The sequence below is a fragment of the Ammodytes marinus genome (assembly GCF_949987685.1).
Source record: "Ammodytes marinus genome assembly, chromosome: 13".
Classification (NCBI taxonomy): domain Eukaryota; kingdom Metazoa; phylum Chordata; class Actinopteri; order Uranoscopiformes; family Ammodytidae; genus Ammodytes; species Ammodytes marinus.
Window position 1 is genome coordinate 16,326,344 of NC_137217.1, and position 27,459 is coordinate 16,353,802.

The 27,459-nt window shown below is 41.8% G+C and overlaps 1 protein-coding gene across 3 annotated transcripts in view; it reads right to left on the minus strand.

The window, feature by feature from the left end:
* Nucleotides 1-477: 477 nt before the first annotated feature.
* Nucleotides 478-27,459, minus strand: part of aplp1 (amyloid beta (A4) precursor-like protein 1) — a 35,794-nt gene continuing 8,812 nt past the window's right edge. Inside the window, exons 2-17 of one of the 3 annotated variants that reach the window (XM_080040291.1) lie at nt 16,563-16,742; nt 15,309-15,438; nt 13,746-13,858; nt 13,100-13,284; nt 12,337-12,656; nt 10,901-11,028; nt 8,691-8,765; nt 8,427-8,585; nt 8,137-8,265; nt 6,977-7,076; nt 6,221-6,388; nt 6,077-6,097; nt 5,908-5,972; nt 5,667-5,732; nt 4,642-4,785; nt 478-3,535 (exon numbers count right to left, since the gene is read on the minus strand). In XM_080040291.1, coding sequence (XP_079896417.1) covers nt 3,434-3,535; nt 4,642-4,785; nt 5,667-5,732; nt 5,908-5,972; nt 6,077-6,097; nt 6,221-6,388; nt 6,977-7,076; nt 8,137-8,265; nt 8,427-8,585; nt 8,691-8,765; nt 10,901-11,028; nt 12,337-12,656; nt 13,100-13,284; nt 13,746-13,858; nt 15,309-15,438; nt 16,563-16,742 — 2,085 coding nt within the window. In that variant the 3' untranslated portion in view covers nt 478-3,433. Of the gene's footprint in view, nt 3,536-4,641; nt 4,786-5,666; nt 5,733-5,907; nt 5,976-6,076; nt 6,098-6,220; nt 6,389-6,976; nt 7,077-8,136; nt 8,266-8,426; nt 8,586-8,690; nt 8,766-10,900; nt 11,029-12,336; nt 12,657-13,099; nt 13,285-13,745; nt 13,859-15,308; nt 15,439-16,562; nt 16,743-27,459 lie in introns of all 3 variants that reach the window. The other 2 variants (XM_080040292.1, XM_080040290.1) reach the window with 2 other exon arrangements.

Genomic DNA, 27,459 nt, shown 5'->3' on the forward strand with positions numbered 1-27,459 from the left:
TTGCATCACATGTAGCTTTTTCTGACATAGGAAGTAGACAGCAATTAAAGCCTCACAGAAGTCACACTGTGGTTTTAGCTGTCCCTGAAAGTCAAAACTGAGAACAGAGGTTAAAACCTTATCTTGCACCATACCTTTATCTTGATAGAGAATTGTATCACGTAGAAAGTTTTGCTATCAAATGCATTACAATTCACAAATGTGTGAACAAATTGTAATGTAGGAAAATAAAAAGACAACTGTCTTCTTTAAGTTTCTTCTTCCACAGAAATTCAACTGAAGAAAAAAACAAATTTTCCAGTATGAGTAAGTCACACAGGTTTCCCCCACTCAACTGTGGCTTTGAATTCTACACAGGTTACATCATGGTCAATTTTCACTCCTGCTTGTTGAAAATGTCACCTTTTCTAACCGAGAGCAAATATGCATGTGTGATTGAAGTGATTGAATAAGCACAGACGCACCATTTTATGGGTCATTCATTTTTATTACACTATTAATTAGCTTGACCAGTTTTACATTTCTCCGATTGCTTGCAAGTACAGTTACACAACAGAGAACATTTTTGCCAAATTGGAATATCTGTCTGCCTATTTGTGGAGCATGTCTTTGGTTAAGGGTCTAAATGAAAATGAAGAACAGCTCTCTCGATGAATGCTATCAACATCCCTAGAATCAATGCAGTATACTTAAAATCAGACAGACTGAATCAATTTAGCATCCTGTACACAAATTGAGTCATTTGGTTCTACTTGTGCTTAGTGCCACCCCTTGTCAATTAGGCAGAGGCCATGTGTCTGTCTCTATTTCACAATTCTCCAAGTTATAAACTTGGTAATGTTTTTCTCATACAAGCCTCAAAAATTACATTACAGGTGAAAAGCAAGACCCTTAATCCAACTGATTATTACATATAAATAAAAAATACAGAATAATTACATCCAAAACACAGCATTGTAAAAGGCAATTATGCAGCAATTAAAATCTCAATAACATTGTTTATATTTCATCGGGAAGTAAGGGGACAGACCAACAAAGAAGTCTAGAATTTGACAGAGGACGTACGTACAAATGTGATTTGAGTAACTACAGTATACACCATTCTAAGTCTGCTAAATGCTGGTAGGAAACCTTCAGTGGTTTGGGAAACACAGGCAAGCTTATTCTCATCTATTGGTTTCAGTAGTATCATTGCAAGATCAATTGAATTAAACTGTGAACATACAACGTTTTCATTCACTAAGGTAGCTGTACAAATTATACAAGGGCTATGACTTCTCTTCACCTGTCATAACACAACCGCCGCGACCTGCAATTAACCTGCCTATCGAGAGAAACAAAAGAATAACGCTAAACCATAACTCTGATAGTCAAACTCTTTTGCTCATTCCAAAGCAAACTTTACAAAAAAAAGAAAAAAAAAGGAATTACCACTTTTTCTCTGAATGAACAAATGGAGGTTTTTAAAAAAAAGAAAACGTTCTCCAGTGCGAAAATTAATAAAGTATGAACTGATTATGGTATGGATTATCTATGCTTTAGCATATAGTTAAGACTGATGAACAAAAAAGCAACATCCCACAATGTGACCTTCCTTAACCAAGATGGTCTGATAGAATTAAGTGGCTAACGGCAATCAACCTGACACACTAAGCAGATAACAGCCAGGAAAAAGGGGCAATCCCTTTTTTTACTTACCTATACAGGGGTACTATGTTGATCATAAATATGACAAACTACGACGAGTCATTCAGTGAAAAGCTTCTTATGAAGAGAGTAACTTAAATAAAGCATCTATAGTACTAACATTTAATCTCCGAATTTTCAAAACTGGCAGGTTTAAAGACATGCAGCATGTTTTTCTGCTGTCATGCCTGAGTGTGGTCTGTATTTTTAGGACAGACTACACACACTGACATTTCACATTATAGCTGTGGCCTCTTTACACTCTGCTGTGCTGTTACTACAGTATAATATGCCTCAGCTTCAAAAGTCCCTCTGCCCCTGATACACACACCTGCCAAATGTGAACCCGGACAGGTTTGCTACAGCAAGTGATGAGGATGGGAATCAGACATGTAGTCCGTCCGATGCATGTGTTGAACTTCGCTATACTCGCTCTACTAGGGGAATGATGCATTACTGTAAAAAAAGGTGGAATCTCAATGTCTACCTCAAATACATTCAGAAAGTAGTTACTGTGTCGTTGTCTTGTGCTGGTTTTTACAACAGTCCGTTTTCAATCAGCCATGTTAGGAAAATGTTTCTCCCTCTCATTACAGCACAATATACTATTTTTATGTTTTAATCCATTACATCAATGCAAATTAATCATAGAAATGTCTACATCTAGTAGTACGTATTCCTCACGTTATTTACAGTGTCCATTTTGAACGGTGACATTTCCGACCTTTCAAAAGCAATGACAAGAACAAGACAAATAAATACAGCAGCGTCATACACCAAGTTGTCATGCTTTCATTAAAATAACGGACTCTTGATTATTCTGTTTTACAGCTTTTTAGGTAGCAGTACAAATAAGATTGAAACTGACTAAATGACTTACAGTAATTGGAATAGTTGGTATATTTTGCCAAATAGTTATTAATAATATTGAGGGCAGATCCTCAGAAGTCCAAAACTTTATGTTTTTTTTTGGTACCATCAGCACATACAGCAGTTCCGTATCAACTTGTGCAGTATTTTGTTCTGGCCTTTCTATGTTTTAAATTAAAGTCTACATTTCTAACACATTCAAAGCAAACCCCTCCACATTCTCACTTAATGTTCAAGTGTTAATTATAGAGGTATTTTCCAATGTAACAGGTTAGTTAGACAATACGTTTGTATTTGCCCTTTGATCACTGAGTGGGTTTTGAATTGAGAATTACACCGTAATTGAACTAGGCTGTCACTCACACTCATCTACACAGATACATTATATCGAACTGTGGTACAATTTTGAACATAGAGACTACTACTGAAAAAGAAATACTATAAAGCATTATGCACCGTTCAACTTCTAGTGAGGGGCAATAGGTCAAGTCATGCCACTGGGATGATTCTACTATCTATGAGGTGAATGTTTTCAGGAATATGAAATGCTGTGGCACTGCCAATGGAAAGAACAATCCTCGGACTCTAACCCAGACGAGTATTACACTACAATGGGAGATGTAAGTTTTCAATCATATCTCATTATTCACATTCTGGTAATGATGATTGTTGGTAATTTACAATGGGTTTAGGACGTACCCCGTACTTATTCAGTTACTTTACGTTTGCAACACATCATAAATTCCGTCAAAGAGAGTGTAGCTGAGACACCACTGTAAGGAAGAGTGGGGGTGGGGGGGGGGGGTGGGGGGGGGGGGGGGTGGGGGGGAGGGACAAAACATGTGGTCAGGCATGAGTTGTTGGCAGCCCTGGTACCTCAGTTCATCTGTTCAAAGAATTTGTAGGTAGGGTTCTCATAGCCGTGGTTTTGCATTTTGTTGAGCTGCCGTTCTTCTGGTGTCAGCATGGGGTCGACCTGCTGCGAGACACAGAAAAGCTCCAATTATTACACATGAAGAGCAAGGACAACACCATCAACTCAGATGTGAATACATTGTTCCTTAATGGAGTATATGAGTATTGGCTAGTGGGGGAAAATAGTGGAGCAGGAGAACAGCTGTGGTGTTGGGAGGCCTCAGGAAGGATCTACCATGGTTCCTGGGTTCGAAAGACCCCGAAAAGAGAGAACTGACTATTGCAAATGTACATTTAGTAGGCTTGGGTTGGCTAAAAGGCCATTATTTTGATGAATTAATCTGAGTCTCCTTAGCAGGTCCACTTATGCCTCGTTTCCACCGAGTAGAGTGGGACAGCTCACTTTTAAGAATCTCGTGGTGTTTCCACCGCCGACCCTACCTTTACTGGTAGGGCGGGGTTTAGGCTGGACTGCGATAGCCGCCGCCAGAATGTGGGTCAAACTATCGGGCTGTGGAACAACTGTGGTCAAGCCAGCGGTCTCTCGTTTTTGCTTGGTCAAACCATAGATAGTAGGGTCAAACCAGCCGCTTCTTTATTTATTCCCCCCGTGTTGTTGTGAGCACAGAGACGGCTCGGTGCAACTGATAGAGACAGTGAGCAAACAGCGCTGGCTGCGGCATCTACGTGACATCGTAGCAGTGGGACACAGTGCAGCCAACTGATTCATTTAATGACGAGGAAAAACACTACAATAAACAGTGCCGCGCTCACATTTTCACCAAAACACAAGACTCTCTTCACTCTAGCCGAGGTGACTACACACGGCGGAAATGATTCTTTCGACCAACTGCTCCGATCCGCCCCGAACCGCTCTACTTGGTGGAAACGAGGCACAATTGACAGTCATACCCCTTTCCCAAGGCGAACTGGGTTCTAGGTCTGGGCTACTGCTGGTTCACAGTTGGTTCATCTTGCCAACCTTGAACAAACTCTGCCTCCCAGAACCTCTAATGTCCACTTATCATTATTCTAAATATATATATATAGGCCTATACATAAATTATGTGTAAATACACAGTTTTGTGGTAAAACCTTAATGTGTAAGACTACAGGTTTGGTCCTTAACGACTGCTTTTGGCTTAAGTTTAGGCCTATAAGGGGTCGTACCTCTACGATGCCATGACTGATGGTGCCGTATGGCTTCCTGCGCACCAGCAGCAGGCTGATGACCATCACCATAGCGATAGCCACAGCCACCACCAGCAACCCCACCATGGCGCCACGGTTAAACGTCTCCAAGGCATCAGGTTGCTGAGTAAAGAAAAAAATGTATGGTGAGACACTAAATAAGGAAGACATGTAGGGACAACTTTAAATAGGTCATTTCAGTATCGCATTCAAGCTCATTTCTTTACATATAACCAGTGCTTGAAGTGGGAGAAAAAAGTGCCAGTACTCCCTTATTGCGGAAATGTTTTGCCCTTGCAAGATATTCGCGCCTGCTTTTTGATACAGTTACTGTATTTAGATCATCAATCATCAATGCTGCATGGGGGGTTTACCATGATAGCACTGATAGAAGCTTTCCACATCAGTATAACAACCAGCTGCTGCCATCCATGAAGAGCAAAAGTATTTAATTCTCAAATTGTCTTAGAAAATAATAAAAAGATAATGATGATGATGCAAGGGAGAAAAAATCTAATTTATGGAAACAAATGTTTAAAAAAACACAATATGCATTCGACTTTGATTGTTGCTGTAAAAAGTTGCCGAGTTGGGTTCTAACTGCCTTTGCAAAAGAGACACTGCGCTCTGTGGACGTGATTGACGGTTGACTACAGAAAAGAAGATAATGGGTGACTTTGCCGTGCTCACCCAATAAGAAGCTAGAAATGGCAATGGTATACTAAATACACATTTTTTAATTGGCTGAAAAAATAGAAATACATTTTCTTCACTTTTGATTGGGTGGGCAAGACGCACATTTGGGTGGGTTGAGCCGGCGTTGGAGGGCAGAGAAGAGTACCGGCAGCCTGTGACAAGTGCCGGTACGCATGTAGAAGTACCGGTACACCAAAGGGTAAAATGTGGAAGTGCGTGAATACCGGCCCACTTCGAGCACTGCATATAACATATTATACATACATAATAACACTAAAAAAATGATGATGTTTAAACTCAGCCCTTACCAGTTCATCTCTCTCGATCTCGGGAGGCTTGTTGACCACCTGCTTGAGCTCTACAGAGGTGTTGATCTAAGAGGACAGGGAATGTGTGAGAATAAGGAAAAACCTTGACACAGAAATATAGAATTATTTGCTTTGTGTATGAGTATTTGATCTTTTCAGTCTCTAAGCATTGGACTGGGATGGATTCTGTTTGAAATAACATTAGTCTTTAAGATTGGCACAACAAAGTGCACCATCTTACCTTTTCCTCATATTCATAAGTAGGGCCTCTCTCGGATGTGGTATAATCATATTCATCGACAGTGGCTACTAGGGCAGAGAGAGGAAAATTGAGTTAAACATTTAGCTGTGAGCAAAAAATGGAAAAACTACAAAACACCGTGATCTGTGAAAACTGTCATTTAACTCACCTTTCTTATTAGACTGCACATCTTTAGAGAAAAAAAGAGGGAAAAAAGCATGATCAACATTTATATTACATCACAGAATCAGGTTTAAGGATGTTGAATTTTTGAGTGTGTGTGCGTGCGTGAGTCATGTGAGGATATATATACCAATGCGGGGAGGATAGGGCCTGTTCTGGAAGGCTCTCTCCTCTTCCTCCTCGTCATCCTTTTCCTCCTCGCTCTCGGCCGGCAGAAGCTCCTCAGTGGTGCGAGTCTCAGAGAAGGAGGTGGTCATAAGTTCACTGATGTCTCCTCTCTCTGCCTTCACCAGCTCCTCTACAGGTGATGCATAAAGAAAAGAGAAAAACTGTGAGTCCACACACGCGGGAGGGGGGGGGGGGGGGGTCAGTATTGACCTACTGTAACTGTGACTGTTTGCAAGCAGATGGGTGCCCCCCCTCGCACTGCCGTCTTTATAACTGTGCTGAGAAATTTGTGTTTATGTGCATGCTGCTGTTTGAAGTGTTCGGATGACCAGAATGTGTGCCGTTTGTCCTTTTAACATTTCATTTTTAAGATTTTTTTGTTTCAAGTATCTTAACCTTTATTTGATTGTTCAAGTTCAGACAGTAGAGTGGAAATGGGGAGAGAGAGGGTGATAACATGCAGTAAAGGTCCACGGGTCGGATTCGAACCCACAACCACTGCAACAAGGACTGGGCCTACAGTACGTGGTACGCGCTCTACCCACTACGCCACCGGAGTTAACATTTAATTTGACCCCCCACCCACCCACCATCACCTCAAAGGGCTTTTGTCTTTTGCCAGGACATCTTTGTTATTAAGAATTTGTTCTTAATGACCTTCCTGGTTCAATAAAGGTAGGTCAAATAAATAAATAAAATAAACAGTAGTTTGGCTTACGGATATCATCATGCAGCTCCTCAGCCAAGGTAGGATCCTTGTGCAGCAGGGCAAGACTCTGGTTCATCCTCTCCTCAATTACATGAAGATGTGTGTACACCTGCAAAATAAATATATATAAAAAAATCGGGAGGTCAATCGATTAAAATATTTAAAATAGCGATTCATTGCATGATTGTCCAGAGTTAACTAGCTAAAAAGAGTTAAAAGTTAACACATTTTGTATCTGTTATAAATGGACATTCTTCAAGTTCTTTATACTCTTGTCAACATGGGACAGGACACATATGCTTGCTTTATACAAATGTATGTTTATTATAATTGCAAAAATCCAGAACAACAACAAATACTGTCCAGAATATTCCCAAGAATTACCTCAAAAGGTAGGCTACTGCATGCTCAAAAATGATGCATTTGGCGAGGGGGTGAAGAGCTCTCTGCATTAGTTGTATGCTTGGCCAGTTAGTATTATCTAAGACATGACGTGCTCTGGCAGTAACTCGGCAGTAACTTATGAATTTCTTCTCACAGAGGCATGTTTCTGGTTGTGATCTTTGCTCTGCTCAATCCCTTCCTCAGAGCCCTCTTTCAAGGGCTCTGCACTTCCCGATTTCCCAAACTACAAGGCGGACCGAGGGTCATAATCACAGAATGCGAGCAATTGAATTGCCTGTTAAAAAAAAATGCGTGGCGTTCAAAGGAATTTGCTAAATGCATTAATAACGCATTAACTTTGACAATAAACAAAATATTCTTTTGACAATCTGTGCGTTTGAATGAGACATAGCCAACAGTTTGTGTATCTCACTTGAAACAATGAATTGGCTCCTTCAATTAATGAAAAAAGAAAATCCAAATAGACTTTTTGTATGTCCAAAGCTGTTTGAAGTTGGTTGAAGTCGGCAAAGACTTCTTTGATCTACGCATACATTGAAAAGAAGATTGGTAGCTGGTTTTCCTCTATGATTTCACTATTTATCAAAGTATCTGAGGCACGTACTAACTCTTCTGCACATAAATAATCTGTATGTTTGACGGTCAGAAGAAAGGAGCCCTTCACTTCAAGAGCGAAGGCTTGAGCAAAAAATTAAAAATAAAAATAAAAAAGCAGAACAAAATGCTTTACGCACTCCAAGGAACACACACACACACACACACACCTGGAATTTCATTTGCTCAGCTTTCTGGGGGTCGACAGCCACAATATGCTGGTAGTGCCTGAGTGTGTGTCTGCGGTCCTTCTGCTCTGCGGCCATATATCGCTTCAGCGCCTGCAGCACACGCTCCGGCTGAAAGAATAAATGAAGAGAGGACAAGGTCAGCAAATGCTATACAGTGAGATGAAGGCACTGTCTCAACAACCCATATGCTGCCAACCCAATCACAGTGAAATAATCAAAAGCAGATCTAGGATTGTCTTTCCATCCTCTGTACCCCATGATAGACGTACCTGAGGGGGATCAGATTGTACAGCAGTCAGGTAGTTCTCCAGGGCCAGACGGCGGTTGTTGTTGAGTATGGCCTCCACTCGGGCAAGATGAGTCTCCACCAGCCTCTGCCTCTCTCCGGCCACCTGTTCCTCCAGGGTTTGCAGGACAGACTGGAAGTGCTGGCAGAGGAAAGATAATGGGAATAGGCAGGTTCAATGATGAGTAGAGACATTGCCACAGGATAATTTAGCCAATATAAAGAGGTTGAACAAATGTCTGCTTACCTCGTTCAGGGCCTGTCGCTCTGACTTTGGCAGATTCTTGGACTGGTTGTCAGCCTCTGCCCATTCCTTCATGATCTTAGGAATTAAAGAGACATGATTTCAGTTGATTTCTATAAAAGCTTCTCATATACTGTATATGATGATATGGGCTAGGATTTGGTAAGGACTTCACAAAAGGACAAGCATCACGAGGACATATATCATGATAAATTGCAATATGATGCATATTGTGATATGTTATGATATTTGGCTTTGTGTTTGGAATGAGGAGCCCCTCTCATTTTGTAATCCGTGTCGGCCATGCTGCTTCAAGTTTTCACTCTGCCACAACACCCGGAATGGCACTTAGCACTTCACCACAAATAGACATAGTGTGACATCTACAGATCTACATGAGCGGATGTTGTCATTCACGACCTGTTTAAAATGCTATTTTAGAAAATATGTAAATATCGATTGTTGGAGCTGGAAATCAATAATGACATCTTACATTTTTTTTTCGATTGCTTAACGACAGTGGTCACACACAACTCTAACCACAGTCTGCACAGCAGCAGTCCATGTGGACCAAACTGTAGTTTGTTTTTCATTGCTTGAATACAGTTTTCAAAACTCTACACACTTATACCATGGCTTAAACCACAACCTGCACAATTCTGTGGATTCACAGCACTGTCAAACGCTAACACACTGCTTTCAAAACTGTTAACCACACATAAAAAACAGAATGGATTTTAGCCTGGTGCATTTCAGACACTGCTGATTGCAATACGACGAAATCGAGAAGCAAGCAAATACAGCTAATTACCAAAATATTGAATTCCTTTACAGTTTTTCACAATTGTTTAAACACATTTTTTGGAACATCAGACACAATGTGCACAATCTGAAACTAATTTACCAACTGCTTAACCAATCCTGCTGAACTCCAAACACATTTCCTGCCTTAGACTCATATTCTCATTCCAAAACACACATTTTTCACAACACTACACACAATTCTCTGTATCTTGCACCCTCTTCCTGAATTCTCTCTCATGGTATTCACACAGAACACACTGCCAAACAAATTTCTAAACTCAAAAGGCTTTTGTGCACTTAGCTACAGTATAGAAGGGTCAGAGATGAGCTGTTTGCTGTGATTTACAGTAGACTTCACATTTTGGTACAAATACAGTTTTTGCCGAATACTGTGTGAGAATAAATCTTAATTTTATACTCTTGTGCTTTTTAAACTTATACACTTTTGTATGTTTATTACAGTTTTTCACAATTGTTTAAACACATTTTTTGGAACATCAGACACAATGTGCACAATCTGAAACTAATTTACCAACTGCTTAACCAATTCTGCTGAACTCCAAACACATTTCCTGCCTTAGACTCATATTTTCATTCCAAAACACAAATTTTTCACAACACTACACACAATTCTCTATATCTTGCACACTCTTCCTGAATTCTCTCTCTTGGTATTCACACAGAACACACTGCCAATCAAATTTCTAAACTCAAAAGGCTCTTTTGTGCAGTTAGCTATAGAAGGGTTTAGAGATGAGCTCCTGTTTGCTGTGATTTACAGTAGACTGCACATTTTGGTACAAATACAGTTTTTGCCGAATACTGTAAACACTAAAAGTGACTGCTATGAACACATCACAACCTCTAACTTTTGTAACTATGCCCTAAACCAAAGCACCAACCCTACAAACACGATGTATGCTTTGCACTGTGTTTGAAATTCTCCAACACACTTCTTGAAAAAAAAAACTAATTGAATACCAACCAGTCTAAACCTTAGCACTAAAAATAGACCCCAGGTGAGCTCAGCTCCTTTCTTAGACAGTAAGAGTCAGGGGAAGAGGAGGAGAAAGAGTGACAGGAGGACGAGGACAAAGAAGGCAACAGACAGAGACACATACAACAGGGACACTTTAGTGGACCATGTTATATAGATCATGGCCTATCAATGAGGGAGCCTGGACAGAGAGTGCAGCCCAACCTGAGTCGCTCCATAATTAGGAGATTTAGACTGGATATCAGGTGATCATTTCCCTGTTGCTTCTCAAAAGATGACATTGAGTGTAATGTTGATGAGGCGATGTGGCCAGACGCAAACAGGAGGCGGTATCCATAAAAGGATTCAAGAGCCAAATCTAAGATGAATGTATGTACTGTCAAAAGTCAGACAAAAGTCGTGTGAAAGTCACCTCATTGATGCGCTTCATTCTGCGCTCCTCCAGGTCTGTTTTAGCGCGCAAGAAGTTTGCGTGCTCGGTGTCATCCACTGGCTTCTCGAAATACACATCCACGCCATCTGTGGGCCGAGGTGTGGTCACTGGATGGGAAAGACAGAAAACGTAGGCTATTACTTTCGACTCCAAGAGCCAGAGAGTAATTACCCTGGAGGTAAAATACTTACTATACCGGTTCAAATTCCACCATGATGCTTCCATACTCTGAATTTATTTTTAGTCTTTTCTGTAGACACAACATCTGTCTGACTCGCTAAAGTGACTAACTCATGCTGAAAGTCCCCAGAGTATTTTTTCAATCTTGGAAAGTCCGCCTTAAGTTACAGCACTCCAAGCTAATGGAAGGGATTTATATGCACTTTTAAGACTGCTGTCCTTAGTTTTTACGTAGTTCAAATCCCTGGTTACTACTTCAGTTTGTAATTGTTTTATTCCTGTTTTTATCTTTTGTATATGTATTTTTTTATTACATCATGTGTTCTTTTACCTTTTATTCTTTGTGATTCTGCATATTATATTGTTTGTTACTTTTAAACTCCTCGTCACTGCATATGAGGGAAACCTCAGTGTCCTTCAAGTATACATAAAGCTTGATTGATTGATCTACTGCATGTCTGCCTGTCCTGGTAGACTTGCTTCTGTTAAATGTTTTTTTAATAGGAGCTTTCCTTATCCAAACCAGGGGTCTTAGGATGGATGGTGTCGTACAATGTACACATTGGAAGGCCATGAGGCAAATTGCGAATTGTGTTTGTAGGCTATATAAATAAACTTGACTTGACAAAATGTATACACAGCAAAAGTAGCGAGGGAGGGATGGCAGGCCATTTTACAGAAGAGTTGGAGGAATGGGGAGAATCAAAACATTTACATAATTAACTCCATCTTACCTGTCCTAGAGAGACTTTGGATGGACGATGACAATCTATTTTTTAAACCTCATCAGAGTACATATAGTATTATATACATAATTTAGTGTACAGAAAGTATCACAAGGGTTTGTACTTGTACTGTTGAATTCAATTATATCTGACCCAAAACCGTCTTTCTATTAATCGTTACACTGTTTCCCCACCCAGTTCTAAACTTAGCTCGCTTTGTGTAGAGGTCAACTGTTCCATTGACTGTGTTTATTTAGAAAGAGACTTGCTTACACCACATGCATTCATGAGGTGCACTAGTGGGCATTTGTGATGATGTGGGGGAAAAACAGAGCTATCCTCCCATTAAAGGGTGACAAAGTGAAGGCGCACTACAATTTATAACCTATTAGATTAAACAGGTCATGTGTCTGCATTGTTAACCACCGCTACTAAAAAAAAAATCACCGCAGGCTAACAGCTCCTTTTTAACAAACTAATGAGAGGATACAGGGACACAGGGACACTCACAGCTGTCACTCTTCATCAGAGGTGAAGAGGTGGTGGGTTTGTGGCTCTTGTCGTAGTAGAAGGAGTCCAGGTAGTCTGATGTCTGGTAGGCGCCTGAGTCGATGGGGTATTCATACTCCTCTGGATCCTTCACGGCCACCGTCTCCTCTTCCTCCACCTCTTCCGGCTCCGCTTCCTCCACCTCGTCTTCCTCTTCCTCCTCCTCCTCTTCCTCCTCCACCTCTTCTTCCTCCACCACTTCGTCATCCTCCTCTTCCATATCTGCCTCGTCCACGTCCGTATCGGGAGAGGGGCTAGGAGTGGGGGCTGTTATTTTGGTGCTGTAGGTGAAAAAAAGTAGATGTCAGCTAGATGACAGTGTTGTATACCAGGGTAGGAAATGAGTGGGGGCTCGGGAAGCGCCCCATGAAAAGAAAGGGTAAGGGTTCATTTGAACAGTAGTATATTACCGGTATTTTTTCTTTTATTTCAAACACAACTGACTTGGGTCTGAGTTCAGATGGGGATCGCGTTGGAAAAATAGACCAACATGCGATAAAAGATTTCAATTGAAATTTCAATTTAAGTGGTATTAAGAATTCTTACATTTTGACTGGGAAAAACCCCATAGAGGAAACGATATTTCCAGACATTTGATCAATTTGCCCTCGAGATGATCCAAAAATGGCCTTGAAAACATATTTCAAAGGGGCAAAAAAAAAAAATACCCTGGTTAAAAGATTTTTTTTTTTTGATTTTCCTACTCCTACTGAAAACCTCTTACACAGAATTGAGTTGTTTTCCGCTGGTCTGGGAGGTGATTGCGGGGACTTCTCTTTCCTCCGTCTCTGCTTTAGCGCTGGAACTCCCTCGGCCGGGGCAGCACACATACTCCACCCCCCGGAAGTGGTCTCCACATGGCAGCAGCATCCCGTAACTGTGGAGCTCTAGATTGTCTGCGGCACATTCCTAAGAGAGGGACACGCAAACACAGCAACAAGGTTAAACTCCCCACTATATAATGCAAATGTTGTTAAGGTTTTCATATTACAAGTTGCTTAAAAATACTGTGAATGCTAATTGTAACAAGAAAGGGCCCTACTTTTTTCTGTGTATAAAAAAGCTGACAGGAAGTGACACCAAGGAGTGTTGAGAGCTTTCTGCTCTGCCACAGCCACCTCAGGTATAGACGTAATGATTAACTTTGTCGCGAAACACAACACACCATTGGGTAAACTTGTCTAATTTAGCCAGCTAGTGCTATTAGGGCTGTGCGGCTAAAGTTCATTGGGTACCAGAAAGATTTGACTGAATGCAACAATGGAATGTCATCATAGGAATAATCTTTTCTGCTTCAAAGTGGATGAAGAGCCCTCTCTTTTCCATCTAAATCTAACATTTGAACACTTGCTTTCAGCCGTCCTTCTCACCTCCTTGGCAATGTTGTGCCAGAACACGTAGCTCTCGCAATTGTCCATCTGCTCCTGGTGCAGGAAGCGGCAGCGGTCGGGCACCAGCAGGGCCTCGCTCACATACTCGCCCCCTGTAGCGGGATGGAAGAGGTGAGGTCAACGTGTGAAGATTTAAGCAAAAATAATAATGCGTTTGAATATGATTCGTCAAACACGGATGTGCATAAAGTAGGGCTGACAGAAATCATAAATGTAATGCAAACTGCAGCTACAGTGGCAAGTCAATGACACAAAGTAAAAAATGCGCTTAGCTTGATATAAAACATTTATTGAGGAGATCAAGAATGCGGATGTCTATTTTGTTTTATAGAAGAAGCCGTACAGAAATGAAGGAGAGGTTGTATTGCTCTATATTTTATGTTCATTTCAAACCGGTTCTTCATAGAACACTCTGATTACATGATGTTTTACATCAGGTTTTATACATAAGGCAGAGTTTTCACCCATCCAACAGCCACAGCAGTAGAAATAAAGCAAGCTAGAGCCAGTTATGCAACGCCGTGCATACGAATAAAAGCGGTTCTTGAATCCAGGGTGACTCACTGTTCATTACTCATTCATCCGTTTGTTCGTTCAATCATGCATTGTTAGCCTATCTGGCCCCCTAGTGGCTGAGATACTGTTAAACTGTACATCCTGCTTTGTGTTCATTCTAACATTAGCTTTGGCACTGAGAGGAATGCAAAGGGAATGTTATGTCCAATGCCAAATTTGAGATCAGTGTTGAGTCAAAATGTGGTGGTATTACCATGCTTATCTTGTTAGCTCCTGAATAAATATAATAAGCACAAATTTACACTGTATTTCTGCTTTGATACATAAAATCATGTTTTTTGTAACTGTTTATTCAATATACTGTACTTCTAGTTAAAACACACTTCTACAGGTCTAAATACAAGACACATAGTATGTTTGGACCAGACAACATCTCAAGGGAATGTGATCATGAAATGTTACCTAACTGTTTTGTCTTTTTTTTTTAAATGTGTGGCCTAGTCTTATTAATCTCATCCAATAAACCAAGAAAAGAAAATTGTTGTGCTGAAAGTTAGTAAAGAACAAAGATACCACCAAACAAGTGGGGTCTGTTACCATTTGTTTAATTTCCAAAATTTAAAAATGATCATCTGCCATTTAAAGTTTTGCATGTTTAAATTGAAGGCGCTTGCAGGTGGTTTTGATTACCTTTGGACCGACCCAGGCTACCTGTGTCCCTTTGTTATCATTATTTGCGCTAAGCTAAGCTAACCGGCTGCAGGCTGTAGCCTCAAATTTAATAAATCTATCTAAGTAAGCAAATACGTGTATTTCCCAAAATGACGACTACTAAATATGTGGTTTCCTGTTGGTCTAGTGGACAAATTCTTTTTCTGCATGTCGTCTCCCTCATCATGTCTTTCTCACTATCAAATAAAGGTCAAACTTGAGGAGGTTCTTTATCTGCAAGGACAAACTGTAAATCTAAACATATGTGTTCTCAGTGGTGTACTGTCTAATAGCAGTGAGGTGCGTTCTTCTTACCTAGACAGCGGTAGGGCAGGACTATGAAGGGGTGTGGCTGGCAGTGGCCCCAACCTTTCTTACACCAGGCGGGGATGGTGACAGGCCTCTTTGACTCCTCTATATGGGAAATGGGGAGCGCTGGGTACACCTGGACGTACAGGCACATGCAGAGACGACAGAGACACAGAAACAGATGGATGGATGGACAGAACAGAGGGATTGAAGACAAGAGGAGCAGAGAACATGGGGAAAGTTGGTTAGAAAAAAGTGTTGGGGATTGGTGGGGAGGGGGAGAATAAAAGTAGCAGGATCAGGCAAGAAGAGGGGGGAGAGCACGGTCAGTGGGGCGAAGACTAACAAGGGAAAGAGTCATGCAACATAATTTCTAACTACTTATAATAATAAGCAGTTTAAGTCATTTAAAAAAAAATCTGACGCTACTTTAGACATGGAATACCGCAGTTATCATTTCAATGAACATTTGTGCTTTTTCAATATTTTCAATTTCACATCTAACTACTTTCTTTTAAAATAGGGGCCAATCATTTGAAGCAAAACAACTCATAATGAGGTTTATTAGTGAGAGAAATGTAGTTGACCCAGGGTCTGAATGCACATTAAAATGCTTTTCTTCGGGATATGTCAAGGAGGACAAAAAAGGGAGGCATTTGAATAAAAGCCATCACAGATGCGTAATGTGGCAGCTAATCGCATTACAGTCAATTCTGGGCTCATGTCCGCTGTGCTCTGTAGTCGCTGTGCGTACTTTTTACCACCAGATGGCGCTTGGTTTCCTCTACTTCAAATAAACATTTTTGAAGGTGGAGTGTGTGTGGAGAGTATGTGTATCATCACCACCATAGAGTAGATGTTAAAGAGTACACATATCTGGTAACAGGAGGAAGATACGTGGATGGTGGCACAAATGAAATATTGAAATACTGGAAATATTCCAACAAGCCACCATCACTCCACTATATATGGTTAAATATATAGATGTATAGGGCAGGTGTTACACAAACCAAATTAGAGAAAAAAAAGGATGACATTTACTTGACCTTTGCTTTCCACTCGTTCTACAGAGACTTGTTTAATTCGTGGCCATGTTCTTTCAAAACCAGCAACGGACTACTTTGCCATTAAGGGTTGATTCAGAGTTTGATAATGCTGCTGTTAGGCGTATTGATCTCTGGGCCGGTGTTCATTACAGTTGTTTTCTGTTTCGTGTTATTTCTCCTTTGCAAGGTTTTTTTGGTAGATAGACCCGCCTACCTCCTGACAGTAGGACAGGATTTCGCCGGGCTCTTTGAAGCAGCCTTGGCGGCCCTGAGGATCGGGCTCCCACTGGCCGGTTTGTAGGTTGATGTGCAGGAGCTGACGGCCACAGAACATGGCAATCTGCGGCTCTGCCATCTGGGGGTCCGGGCCGTTCACCTCGGTCATGGCCAGGGCCTGGAGAGAGAGGAGGGGAAGGGGGGAGAGAGAAAGGACACATGAGAGATGAGGTGAGGAGGATTACCCATACACAACACAACACAGTGCCACGTATTATTGTGTTTGAAGCTGATCTAGGGGCGGGTAAAATAATCATTCCTAGATGCCACTCCAGCACTTTTCTACATCAGACCAATTCTACATACTGCCCGCTGGTCATACAGATTATGTCATTATCTAGCATGCAGTACTAGTAGGCACACAATTGGGTCCTACTTTCACTTATTTATTTTCATCATAGCGTCACGCCTTGAACTTGCCCCTTGCTTATATATCCGTCGCATTGCTACCGGTTGTTTTCACACAGAGGCTCAGTCGATGTGATGTAACTTCCGGTTGGGCAGAGGATTGTGGGTCAGAATTGTCCCGAAAAAAGCATGCTGATTTCCCTCACTAATTATCACAACCGGATGTAGTAGGCTGGGCATCCGGATATTTTTTTTAGCATGCTACATCCAACTACATGTATTGGGACATCCTAAATCTCTTTTCTACCATGCTTTATAGCAGCAAAGTTTCGAGAAAGGAACACAGCCCAAGAGCGTAAGCAAGGGTGCGAGACTCACAGAGAGTGTAGAAAGATTGGAAACACAGAGGCAAGCATGTAGAAGAGGAGCGAAAATAATAGCTATAATGCACAGGAGAATGGAGAACACGCGGTAGACCTAAACTCCTTCAAATTATTCATAAAAGAAGAATCCCTTGTGATATAACCCTGAGGTGACCAACAATAATAGCCAATAAAAAGCCTGGTAGTAACCTATGCAACCTGTTTGCTAACAGCACTGACAGCTGACAAAAGGATAGAACGGATGACGGATAAAGAGGAGGTTGCATTGCAAAGAATATACACTAGTAAGCAAAAGATTGTTCCCTCTCCCCCCAGCCTCCTCCAGCAGCCTTTGAGGATGTTGTTATTGATCATGGGATATGTTGCCTCTGCCTGGGGGGAGGGCCCAGGGGAACCCGCACACAGGAACAAACAGCAGCTAGGGCTGGGAGTCAGGTGTTAATACAAGCTCATTGACCGATGGGCCACTTCACTACATTAACACACAGCACGGAGACAGAGAGAGAGAGAGAGAGAGCCCAGGGAGGAATAAATGAGTGGATGGGTTAGGTACAGTAGGGAGGATAAAGCTCTCTTACTTTCTCCACCCTTACATACCAAACAGATTTCTCTGAAACATTTCAGCAGTGAGCCCCTCAAGTATAATGTGAAAGAACAAGCGTTATATCATGTTCCACTGGATGTCTGAGTCATCACGGGTGCAAAAAGACGAGTTGTTTAACAAAGGCGGCGTGCACTCGAGACTTCTGCAGGTCACTTAGCTGAAGTAAAAAAGGCTGTTTTTTTTCATTGCATCATTTTGACATTGACATTCATGGTAGATAGCATGCCATAATGTTTACCGTCCAACCCTTACAAAGCTAATTGAAAAGCCATCCCACACCCCCCCGGAGACTGTGTATAGCTCATATCCTTTCATCTGCGTTGACAGACAGAGAGATAGACCTACTGACGACAGACAAGGCGAGCGGCGCTGAGCCAATTAGAAGGAAGTTGCCCAAAGGGAAGAAGCAGGAAAGGGGAAGAAATATGGGAGAGTGACGCCTGATCAAAGGGAAGCCCTTGCTCTGGCCGACCGGAGCTCAAAGTGTTTGAAGTTCTAATTAAAATTCTCACCGAATCAAATAAATATATAATAACCCCTTTGAGTTTATGTACAATAAACGTAACAAGGCCTCAGCATGCTGTGCATTATGATTACGCTACAGAAGTCTGTGTATCTACATGTCCTAGCAGATTTCTTACACATTTTGAATCTACTTTTCATTACAGATGAGCGTTCCCTAGAGCAAACGAGGGGTTCTCAGATGTGAAAATGAATTTCTCCAACCAAACTTAGAGTCACAGGGTGTAAACATGTTTTCATTATGCGTTAGTTGTAGTTGAAAGTCTTTCATGTGCTACAGTGTAGATGGAAACGATTACTTTATCTGCTTTGAACATAACTCATTTTATAAATGGTACACAGTAGTCCCTTTCCTGTTGTGCATATTTTCCATTGTTTTGTCTTTTTTTGTTGTTGTTGAAAAATTGCTTTCTAAAACAATGCTGTTTTGCAGCCAATAGAAAAGCTTTGGCGGTCATCACTTGCCGACATCTGCACTGTGATGGATTACCCGTATCAGGCAGGTCTCATGTCCCTGCAAGTTAATGGTCCACCCCCCCCCCCCCCCCCCCCCACAGTGATTGGGAAGTTTTGATATATTATTTGTCGTAAGTTCACAGAAAAATGTTTACCTGACTCTATTATGACCATAGTTTCTCAATAAGAAATGCTGCATGCTCCTAGACTGAAAAGTGAATGACTTACAGTAATGGAGCTTTTTCCATTCGTTAAGTATATTGTTGAATAAGCTGCTGAAACAGTCTGTCTAGTGTAGCTGCTGATCTTATGTCTAAATAGATATATCTCTGAGTCAGGGAAGGTCAGTGCAACAAAGACAAAAAAAGAGAAGAGAGAGAGAGCGAGAGAGAGAGAGAGAGAGAGAGAAAAACTTCCGGATATTTGAGAAGATAACCTGGCAGCTCCCCCTGGTCCAGCTCTCTCATTCTGCCTGCTCTCCACTACTGCACTTGCAGAAAATCAATGCTGAGCGACTGCAACTGTATCGCCACGTTCCCTCCGAATCGATAGGAGTCCATCAGGAGCCTGAGGCCCTGACCTCCAGCACGCCAAATCACTAGCCTGATCTAGGACCAGATTAGATCTCCCTGCTGCGATAACCTCTAATAAAAAAACACTTTTTGTAAGATGTCCACTCCCGTTGGTCTGGTCCTCCATTCATTTGCTGCCGAACACCTGCTTGCTCTTGAGCCAGTTTGAAGTATGATCACTCTGTCACACCGGTCGGGACTACAGAACTACACAGCGTCAGCATCAACAGTGGCTGACGTCACATAGAGCCAATCTGCTCTGCTACAGTCACACTTCTTTTGTGGGTTTTTTATTGTGGTGTGTCACTGTATTCTCACAGTAATAAAAGAGACTGTCGTCATAATACGTCAGTCCTATTCAATCTCATCCCACCAAAACAGAAAAAAACCTTTAGGAGGCATCAGCTGCTGGGGAGAAAGGTTATTTGTGTGGTATTTGACAATTATTATTATTTTCAAAATGCCTCATTTTCATTGGTCATTTTGTTGTATAACTACACACTGCCTGAGGACATCAGTCAAAGCAATACTAAAGAGCCTGGGAAACATCCGGCAAGAGGCTGTACTTGACCCCGGGCGTGACGATAGAAGCCTGATTCCATTCCAGGGAATGTTGTTATTTAGTGTACTTATTTCAAGAGCACCCCGTTTTGATTTGCTTTGTTTATGTGATCATGTTTGGTCAACAGTACAGTGGAGAGGGTCTGCCAGCGAGAGGTGGTGGATGAGAGGAAAACAGAAGGGAAGTGATGTAGCATTTGGTATTGTTGTAGGCTACAAAAAAAATTATTTAAAATATCTGCACACTTTTTATCAGTTAAACACACCTACAACTTTTGGTCGTCCAGACCTAACATATACATGACAAATTGTCAGCCATATCAATTACCAATGACTGCATCTAAGGTAAAAATGTAACATCTATTATTACATTTAGAAACGTGGCTCTCCAAATGTCAATGTTAATCTGGTAGTCAGTTGGTCCACCACTTTGGTCCAACCTAGTATTTAATCAACTATAGTGTGGATTGCCTTTAAGTATTGTATGGACGGATAAAGCCAACAGACTCCTTTCTACTGCTCTTTTAATATTGTTCTTCATTTCACCAAAGCAGGTATGTAGTGTTTACATAAAATCAAAGAGTAAGAGGTGTTTTTCCTTGTCTTTGAAGTCTTTACTAGACTAGCTTCTGTTTTTATTAGATACAGAATAAACAGACACAGACAATAGTCGTCTGTGGTGAAGGAAATAGGCTTTTTATTCACCGCTAAAAATAGCTTTTGCTACAGAGAATGAATCTCATTCTTGTGCCCCGATTAAGCTGTTTTGTTCACGTTTTATACTTACAATCTATTGCTGTAATTCTCTTTGGACCAATAAACATGCAGTCAAACATTTTCGGTGCCTTGGTTTTATGCAATCTCCCATTTTGATTCCAATTATACATGAGACCCGTGCGCCGTGAACATGGCACTGTCTCTCACAACACTTCTCCATGAGGAGCTCAGGCACACTGATCCAGTTGGCTTCCAAATTATACTTCCCAATCGGTCAACAATTATGCTTCTTTCTCCAGTAAAGGAAAGGCGACAGAGAAAATACTGTAGAGTACTTAATAAGCGTCTCTGTTCAGTGCAGTGTGCACACATGGAGGGGGGATGAGGCAGGGGGGAGATTTAGAGATTGGTAAGGCAGTGCTGTTCAACCATCCAGCGTCCCACATATCATGTCCAAGTGCTGATGAGGCCGAACAGGAAGACAGCCCAGAAGCCTGGCAGGCAGCTCCCCACTGCAGAGTATGCTGCATCATTAATAATGACCTGGCGATATTAAGCATCGATTGGCTTTCTGCCTTTTCACCAGGTCCTTCGCCTCCATTAGCTCCCTTGATATTCTATTTTTCTCTCTGCTTTGCTTCTCCGCATCCGCTGCATACTGACTGCGCCGCTTCACTTTGGTAATCACATGTGTACCATAACAATTGCCCTAAGTGATACCACAGAGAGACCAAAACGTTGAACAGTCAATGCAGGTATAATAATTTAGTTATATTTTCACAGATATGCCTCTAGTATTTGAAAATATGCGGCAGTGTGGAGCACTTTGAAGAAAAAAACATCCCCCAACAGATATGATCTAGCAACATAAATTCTTCTGTCAGTCAGGGCTGAGGTTGGGCCAGGGGAATACATTTACATGTTCCTCCAGCATCCTCGGTCCTGTTCTAATTAAAATTTTAGCACCTGTTTCTACCCTTCTGTTGCAGGATGACATCACCCTCTGTAATGATGCAATCTCCTGGCCCTGGCAGGCAAGCCAGAGCAGTAGAGGCGGAGGGGGGTAACCCACCCATCATTTGTCACCTTTTACAAGTTGCTGCCAGACTGTACTGTACATAGCAGAACCACATGATGAAGTAGATGTCTTTTAGTGCTGCTGCTGAGCAGGGAGCAACATGTCATGTTATGTATGGAACCACAGTCACAATGGGGCCTTTTAGATCACCTTTTTTTTACCCCCTTGCAAAAAAAATTGTGAGATGTCATGTTTTTTGAATCTGCGTTATCCTTCCATGTTTTCTAAAGTCATTGCATCTACAATGAATTTGTTCTACACTTCTTATGTCGTCTTCAGACAACAAAATAAATATAATATAGAACATGTTCTAAAACTCTGAGATTATCTGAGTTATGTGACCCGTGTATTCATATTTTTAGCTCCTACATAAATACAGACCCTCCTCTAGACAGAGATATATGGCAGGCCAGGCTGCTTGACACCTGATAATTAACTAGAGACATCAGACCCCCGAGGAGCTAATCCCTACTCAGCAACAGGGATCTGGGATATCCCATTTAACCAAGAAACACCATGTAGTGACAATGTAATCAAACAACTAACATCGAAAACACAATAAAAAAGGAAAATAGGAAATCCAGTTGATAGTTATCTGGGTGATGCTATTGACTGTCTTTTTATTTTATTGTGATTTGACATCACACAACTCCAGCTGTGCCTCAAACACACGGCATATAATAGGACTCAGCTACTCAATACTAATCGATTTGCAAAAGTACAACACTTTAATTCATTACATTTCCAAAGAAACCCCTATCAGGTTATGTCGGTGATACAAACAATTAAAACCCCCTCACAAATGAGATACTATTAAATATACTTCCAGCTCGACAGATAGTTTCCTTTCAAAATAGGAGCTTCTGGGGTCAAAAGCCTGGTTGGTTAAGGATTTTAAGTACAACCTTGTGCAGTGGCCAATTGCCATCACTAGCGCAGGGGAACACACATAACAGGCCTCATCAATGCATAACACAAGTATGCTACAAAACTAAAAACACACACACGCATGCAAGCACACGCACACACACACACACACACAGACACACAATCAAACAGGCCTTCCTGAGCACGTCTTTGTGTTTCTCTGCAGCACAGATGGCTGAATAGTGGGTGCCTTCCTGCTCTGGGTGGCCCCTCCTTCACGTTCCTTTCTCTATGTTCCACTCTCTCAAGGCTGAGCTCCATCCACCCTAGCCGCCCTATCCTTGATATCCCTCTCGTCTCCCTCCCTCCCTCCCTAACAGCTTTCACACAATGCATGACACGTGGCTGCTGTTCGGCCTCCCTCCCCAGGCCAGTGCTAAATGGCCAGATAGATTTGGGAGCATTCATCATGGTAATCATCTTGCTTAATTATTCATAGGTCTCCATCAGGCCTCTTCCTGGTGTGGCGTGTAGTTATTAAGGCGGACGCAACATCAGTCTGCCAGACTCTCGGGGTGCAGGAGGGGACAAAAGAGATCAATACAGGTTAGCACTGCACATGTGAGAGAGTTGTAATAATACATTTTATATGCATCTCTGAGTAATGGCTGATTGAAGCCATTCATTTTCTATTATAAAAGACTGATGTGCAGAGAAAAAAAATAATTGCATTGTGTGTACTGTTCTACAGCTTCCTACTGTTATATACAGTAGCTATTCACTTGCTTATTCAATATTAAACAGCATTCCTCGTTTCAATACACGGTCGGCCAACCATACCCCACGGAGGCTTTTCGGTGGCAGAGATGTGCAAACAAACATCACAGCCTTCTCTAAGTCAGGCTTCATCAGTCCAGATTACAGCGGTCCAGCCTCCAGCTGGGCACACGGGGAGCAGATGGCCTCGTAATCACCAGGGTTCATCTACGGCTGACACAGCAGCCAATACCAGCCTCCGATACTTGATTTCATTTCAAGCATGGCTTAAAATGCAGCACATGTCAGATGGCATCACTGCTAGAGACTCCATTGATCTAGAGGCTGGCAGTGCCAATCATTTCATATTTGTGGGAATTTAGGGGTCATGTTTATTCAATGCTGAGCCCAATGAAGTCTCTCTCCATATATATCATAAAAACGGCAGAACCTTTATCAATGCTCCTTACAATGAGTACGCCACAGGCTGCTACAGCTGGGTAATTCGAAAGAGAGCAATTTTTACTGTACTGTTAAAGGTCACCAACTCCTCCTGGAATCACCTGACCTTAGTTGGATACAGAATCCACTGATGAACGGTTGCACTATGGCTCTCTCAACAGAAGCCTCATACCCACTGGAACAGAGCCTTCACCTTTCCCAACTGGGGACAAAGTACATATCATGTTCATACTTATCCTGCTTGTTTCTTTAGAATGAGAATGAGAAGGAGAATAAGGAATACGTTATTGATATTGGGGGAAATTGGGTCACTTTGCCGTTGCTTCAAGTCTTGCACACGCCTGAATTGTACTCCCATTGTGAAGGCAGTATTGTTACAGCTATGTTTCCTGTGATCTTTTCTTCTTTTATTAAACACCCTGCCTTTCAGCAGCAGCATCCGTGGTAAAACATGATCCAGTTGCCCAATGCAATCGGAAGAACAGAAGAAGAAAACCTGTCCACAGACAGACATAAAACAGATTGTGTGTTGTGCGGAGCTCCCGGTTCACAGGAAAGGTTCTATCAGGCAAAACATTCAAGAATGAGACAAGTGATACTTCTTGTGGTGCATAGAGTCAGTGGGCTGAACATATATACGCATGTCTGCCTCTCTGTTCCACCCACATTCAACAAATGCTGTTACTGAGTCACACGCCATAATGACGCGGCTACACCGTGCATGCTTTCTCTCCAGATAACACAACACAGCCAACACAAAGTATTATTGCTCATTTTCACAACTCTCTCTATTCCCCAGCCTCCCGCAAATATGTGGGAGAAAAAACATCCGCGTAATGATGTCTCTAAATCCAGCCAGAAATAACAGAGTCCGGAAACACGTCATGCCTGCAAGATAAGATTTCGCTTCATCCAAATAGCAAGAGCAGAGACAAAAGGTGACACTGTTTTCTGCTAGCACTGTTGATGAATTTCTCCCGTTACATAACACCGCCCAAACCTCTTTCACAGTTAAGCAAGACAACATGGGAATGCCAACATGTTAATGCCAAACACTGTGTGTGCCTGCAGATATGATTTAAAGCGGGAGAGCCACCTCAGAGGGATTGAAGGAATCAAAGGCTTAGTGGGTTTCTGAGCACTGCACAAGTCCATCTAAAACATCCTAATGTCAACACGATTGCTACTGAATCAGGGATTTTGAGTCTCATACAATGCAAACAAGCTCTCCTTATCGGTATTTATGTGGTATATAAACATTGAGAAAGGGCTCATATCTGGGACTCAAAGGTTTACATGTATACTATAGCAAGTGCAAGTGGTGCATTCTTACAGCTGAAATATGTTTAACACTAAAGAGCATTACTTTCTACTGGCTTTTGTTGCCTTTCCTCTCACATACTTTAAAACCTCTGATAAAATCAAGGAGCATATTAATACAGTTGCATCATTATCATGAGACCACAGCGACAACAAGGGCAGTATTTTACAGGAGTATTTATATTTCTTCGGCTTGGTTCCAGGGAATAAAAAAAATAGAAATAAAAAATCTTTCTCATATCAGTTCCGACTCAAACACTGTTGTTTTTGTTTCTCACAAGCTGCCAAACTATATTGCATCTCCCTCTCACTCTAGTTTTCTCCTCCTTGTCCTCTTTTCCCCCCACTCACTCCATCAGTCTTTCTGGGTCCTCTCTTTGTCCTTTGGCGGTCGGGTCCAGACGATTGGATCTGGATCATTCTCCCCCAGGAGATGCAACCTCTCCTCTTTACTACACTCTAGTTTGCGTGCTGTCCTGTCTGTCTCTTTGTTCATGTGTGTGTGTGTGTGTGTGTGTCTGTGGTTTTGTCCTATGTTTTACTATCCTAAATGTAACAATTTTGTCATGAAAACATGTGATTCCAATGGTGATTTCTCGTTGGTTTGTTCTGTTAGCAGTGTATGTATGAGTGAAAGTACTATGGTGTCAGCGTGTTGGATGGTGCATCAAACCAAACGAAGGGAGACGGCTGGTGGTGGTAGTGGTGGTGCAGCAGGCCTGGATGGGAGACTGAACTGTTGGGCCTTTTTTGCCTTCTGGAGGCCCCGCCTAAAGAAGGTGTGGTTAAACAATCAAGCCTCCCAATACCTGCCAGCAAAGCAGCACAGCCACAAACTCAACCTGCTCTGCGTTTGACTCCGTTTGCAGAGTCTCTTTGCAGCCAAACCCTTCTGAAGTTTTTCTTCCTGAGTATTCTCCTTTTTTTTCTTTTTTCGTCATCTCTTCCCCCAGTTCTATTTTTTCCACTTCATACTCGTTTTTTTGAGCATTGCACACATTGGTATACGTGTATTCTCTACAGATCTATCTACACTGCATCTTGTGCTTGAGGTACTTTCATGGAAAAACATACTGTAGAATGCACTGGAACTGACATCATGATCTGTCAAGTTGATGTCTTTATAATACTAAGTTATCTGGGACAGGGATGCGTTTCATCCTTATGACCTACGACCCCTTATATGATGTGCACTTTAATAGCACAGTTAATCTGTTAATCTCTTGTTTCTGCTGCATTTTAGGATTTAATTGAGTCTTTCAAATTGAAACATGTAAAACAAATACAGCTTTGCTTAACTGAATGTGAATGAAGAGTGGCAAGGGAAGAGGTGGCGACAGAGGGGGTGGAGGAGGGGGAGAAGGGAGATGGAATCGGGGTATATATCTCTTTCCTTCTGTCTCTTATTCATGCACATATACAATTCTAATCACATCGTGCCACCTCTCCCAGGAGCTCGTCTAAGACGCATCTTATGGAAATGAGGCTTTGAGGTTAGATTTATACATCTGTTGTGTGAGCGGCAGCCTCACACGCTTGATTAGGAGTGGTGAGTGTGGTTGTGTGTACTGTATATATTAACATTATCATTACATGTATTTGTTGAGGTGAGAGTGTGACCATAAAGCTAAAAGCAATCATTCACATTTGTAGCGGTGGAGACCCCAAAACCATACCACACATACAATATATCATATGCCACATTAGGTTTAATGGTATGTGAGTGTAACACTGAACTCATATTCACAAGATGTTGGTTCATTGCTTTAATTTGGAGGCATGTGGTATCACCACAGTGGGAACAAACTGGTCTTTAACACCCAGTGAGAGGTCAGAATTTAACACCATAGTTGATATTAATAGCCCAGCATGGCCAGCTCTCACCCGACGAACTGCAAAGACATACTGAGGGAGTATAACCTCCAGAGAGTAGTTTGCCCTGCACAGCATCTTTGGCCTACTGCTCATGGTAATGAGGTGCTGTGTTAATGAACAGCAGGATACATAGCTAATGCCTGGTCTGCTGGGACCAGCACAGTCATAAAAAAACAAACATACAAGAAAAAAACCCAGCAAGGTTCTTCTGCCACAGACAAACTAGATGGATCAGTGTTGCGGCACGGCTGGTGTCCCCCACCATCCTTTTCATGTGTTTCACTTGTTCCCTTCCAAGCCATAAACAACACACA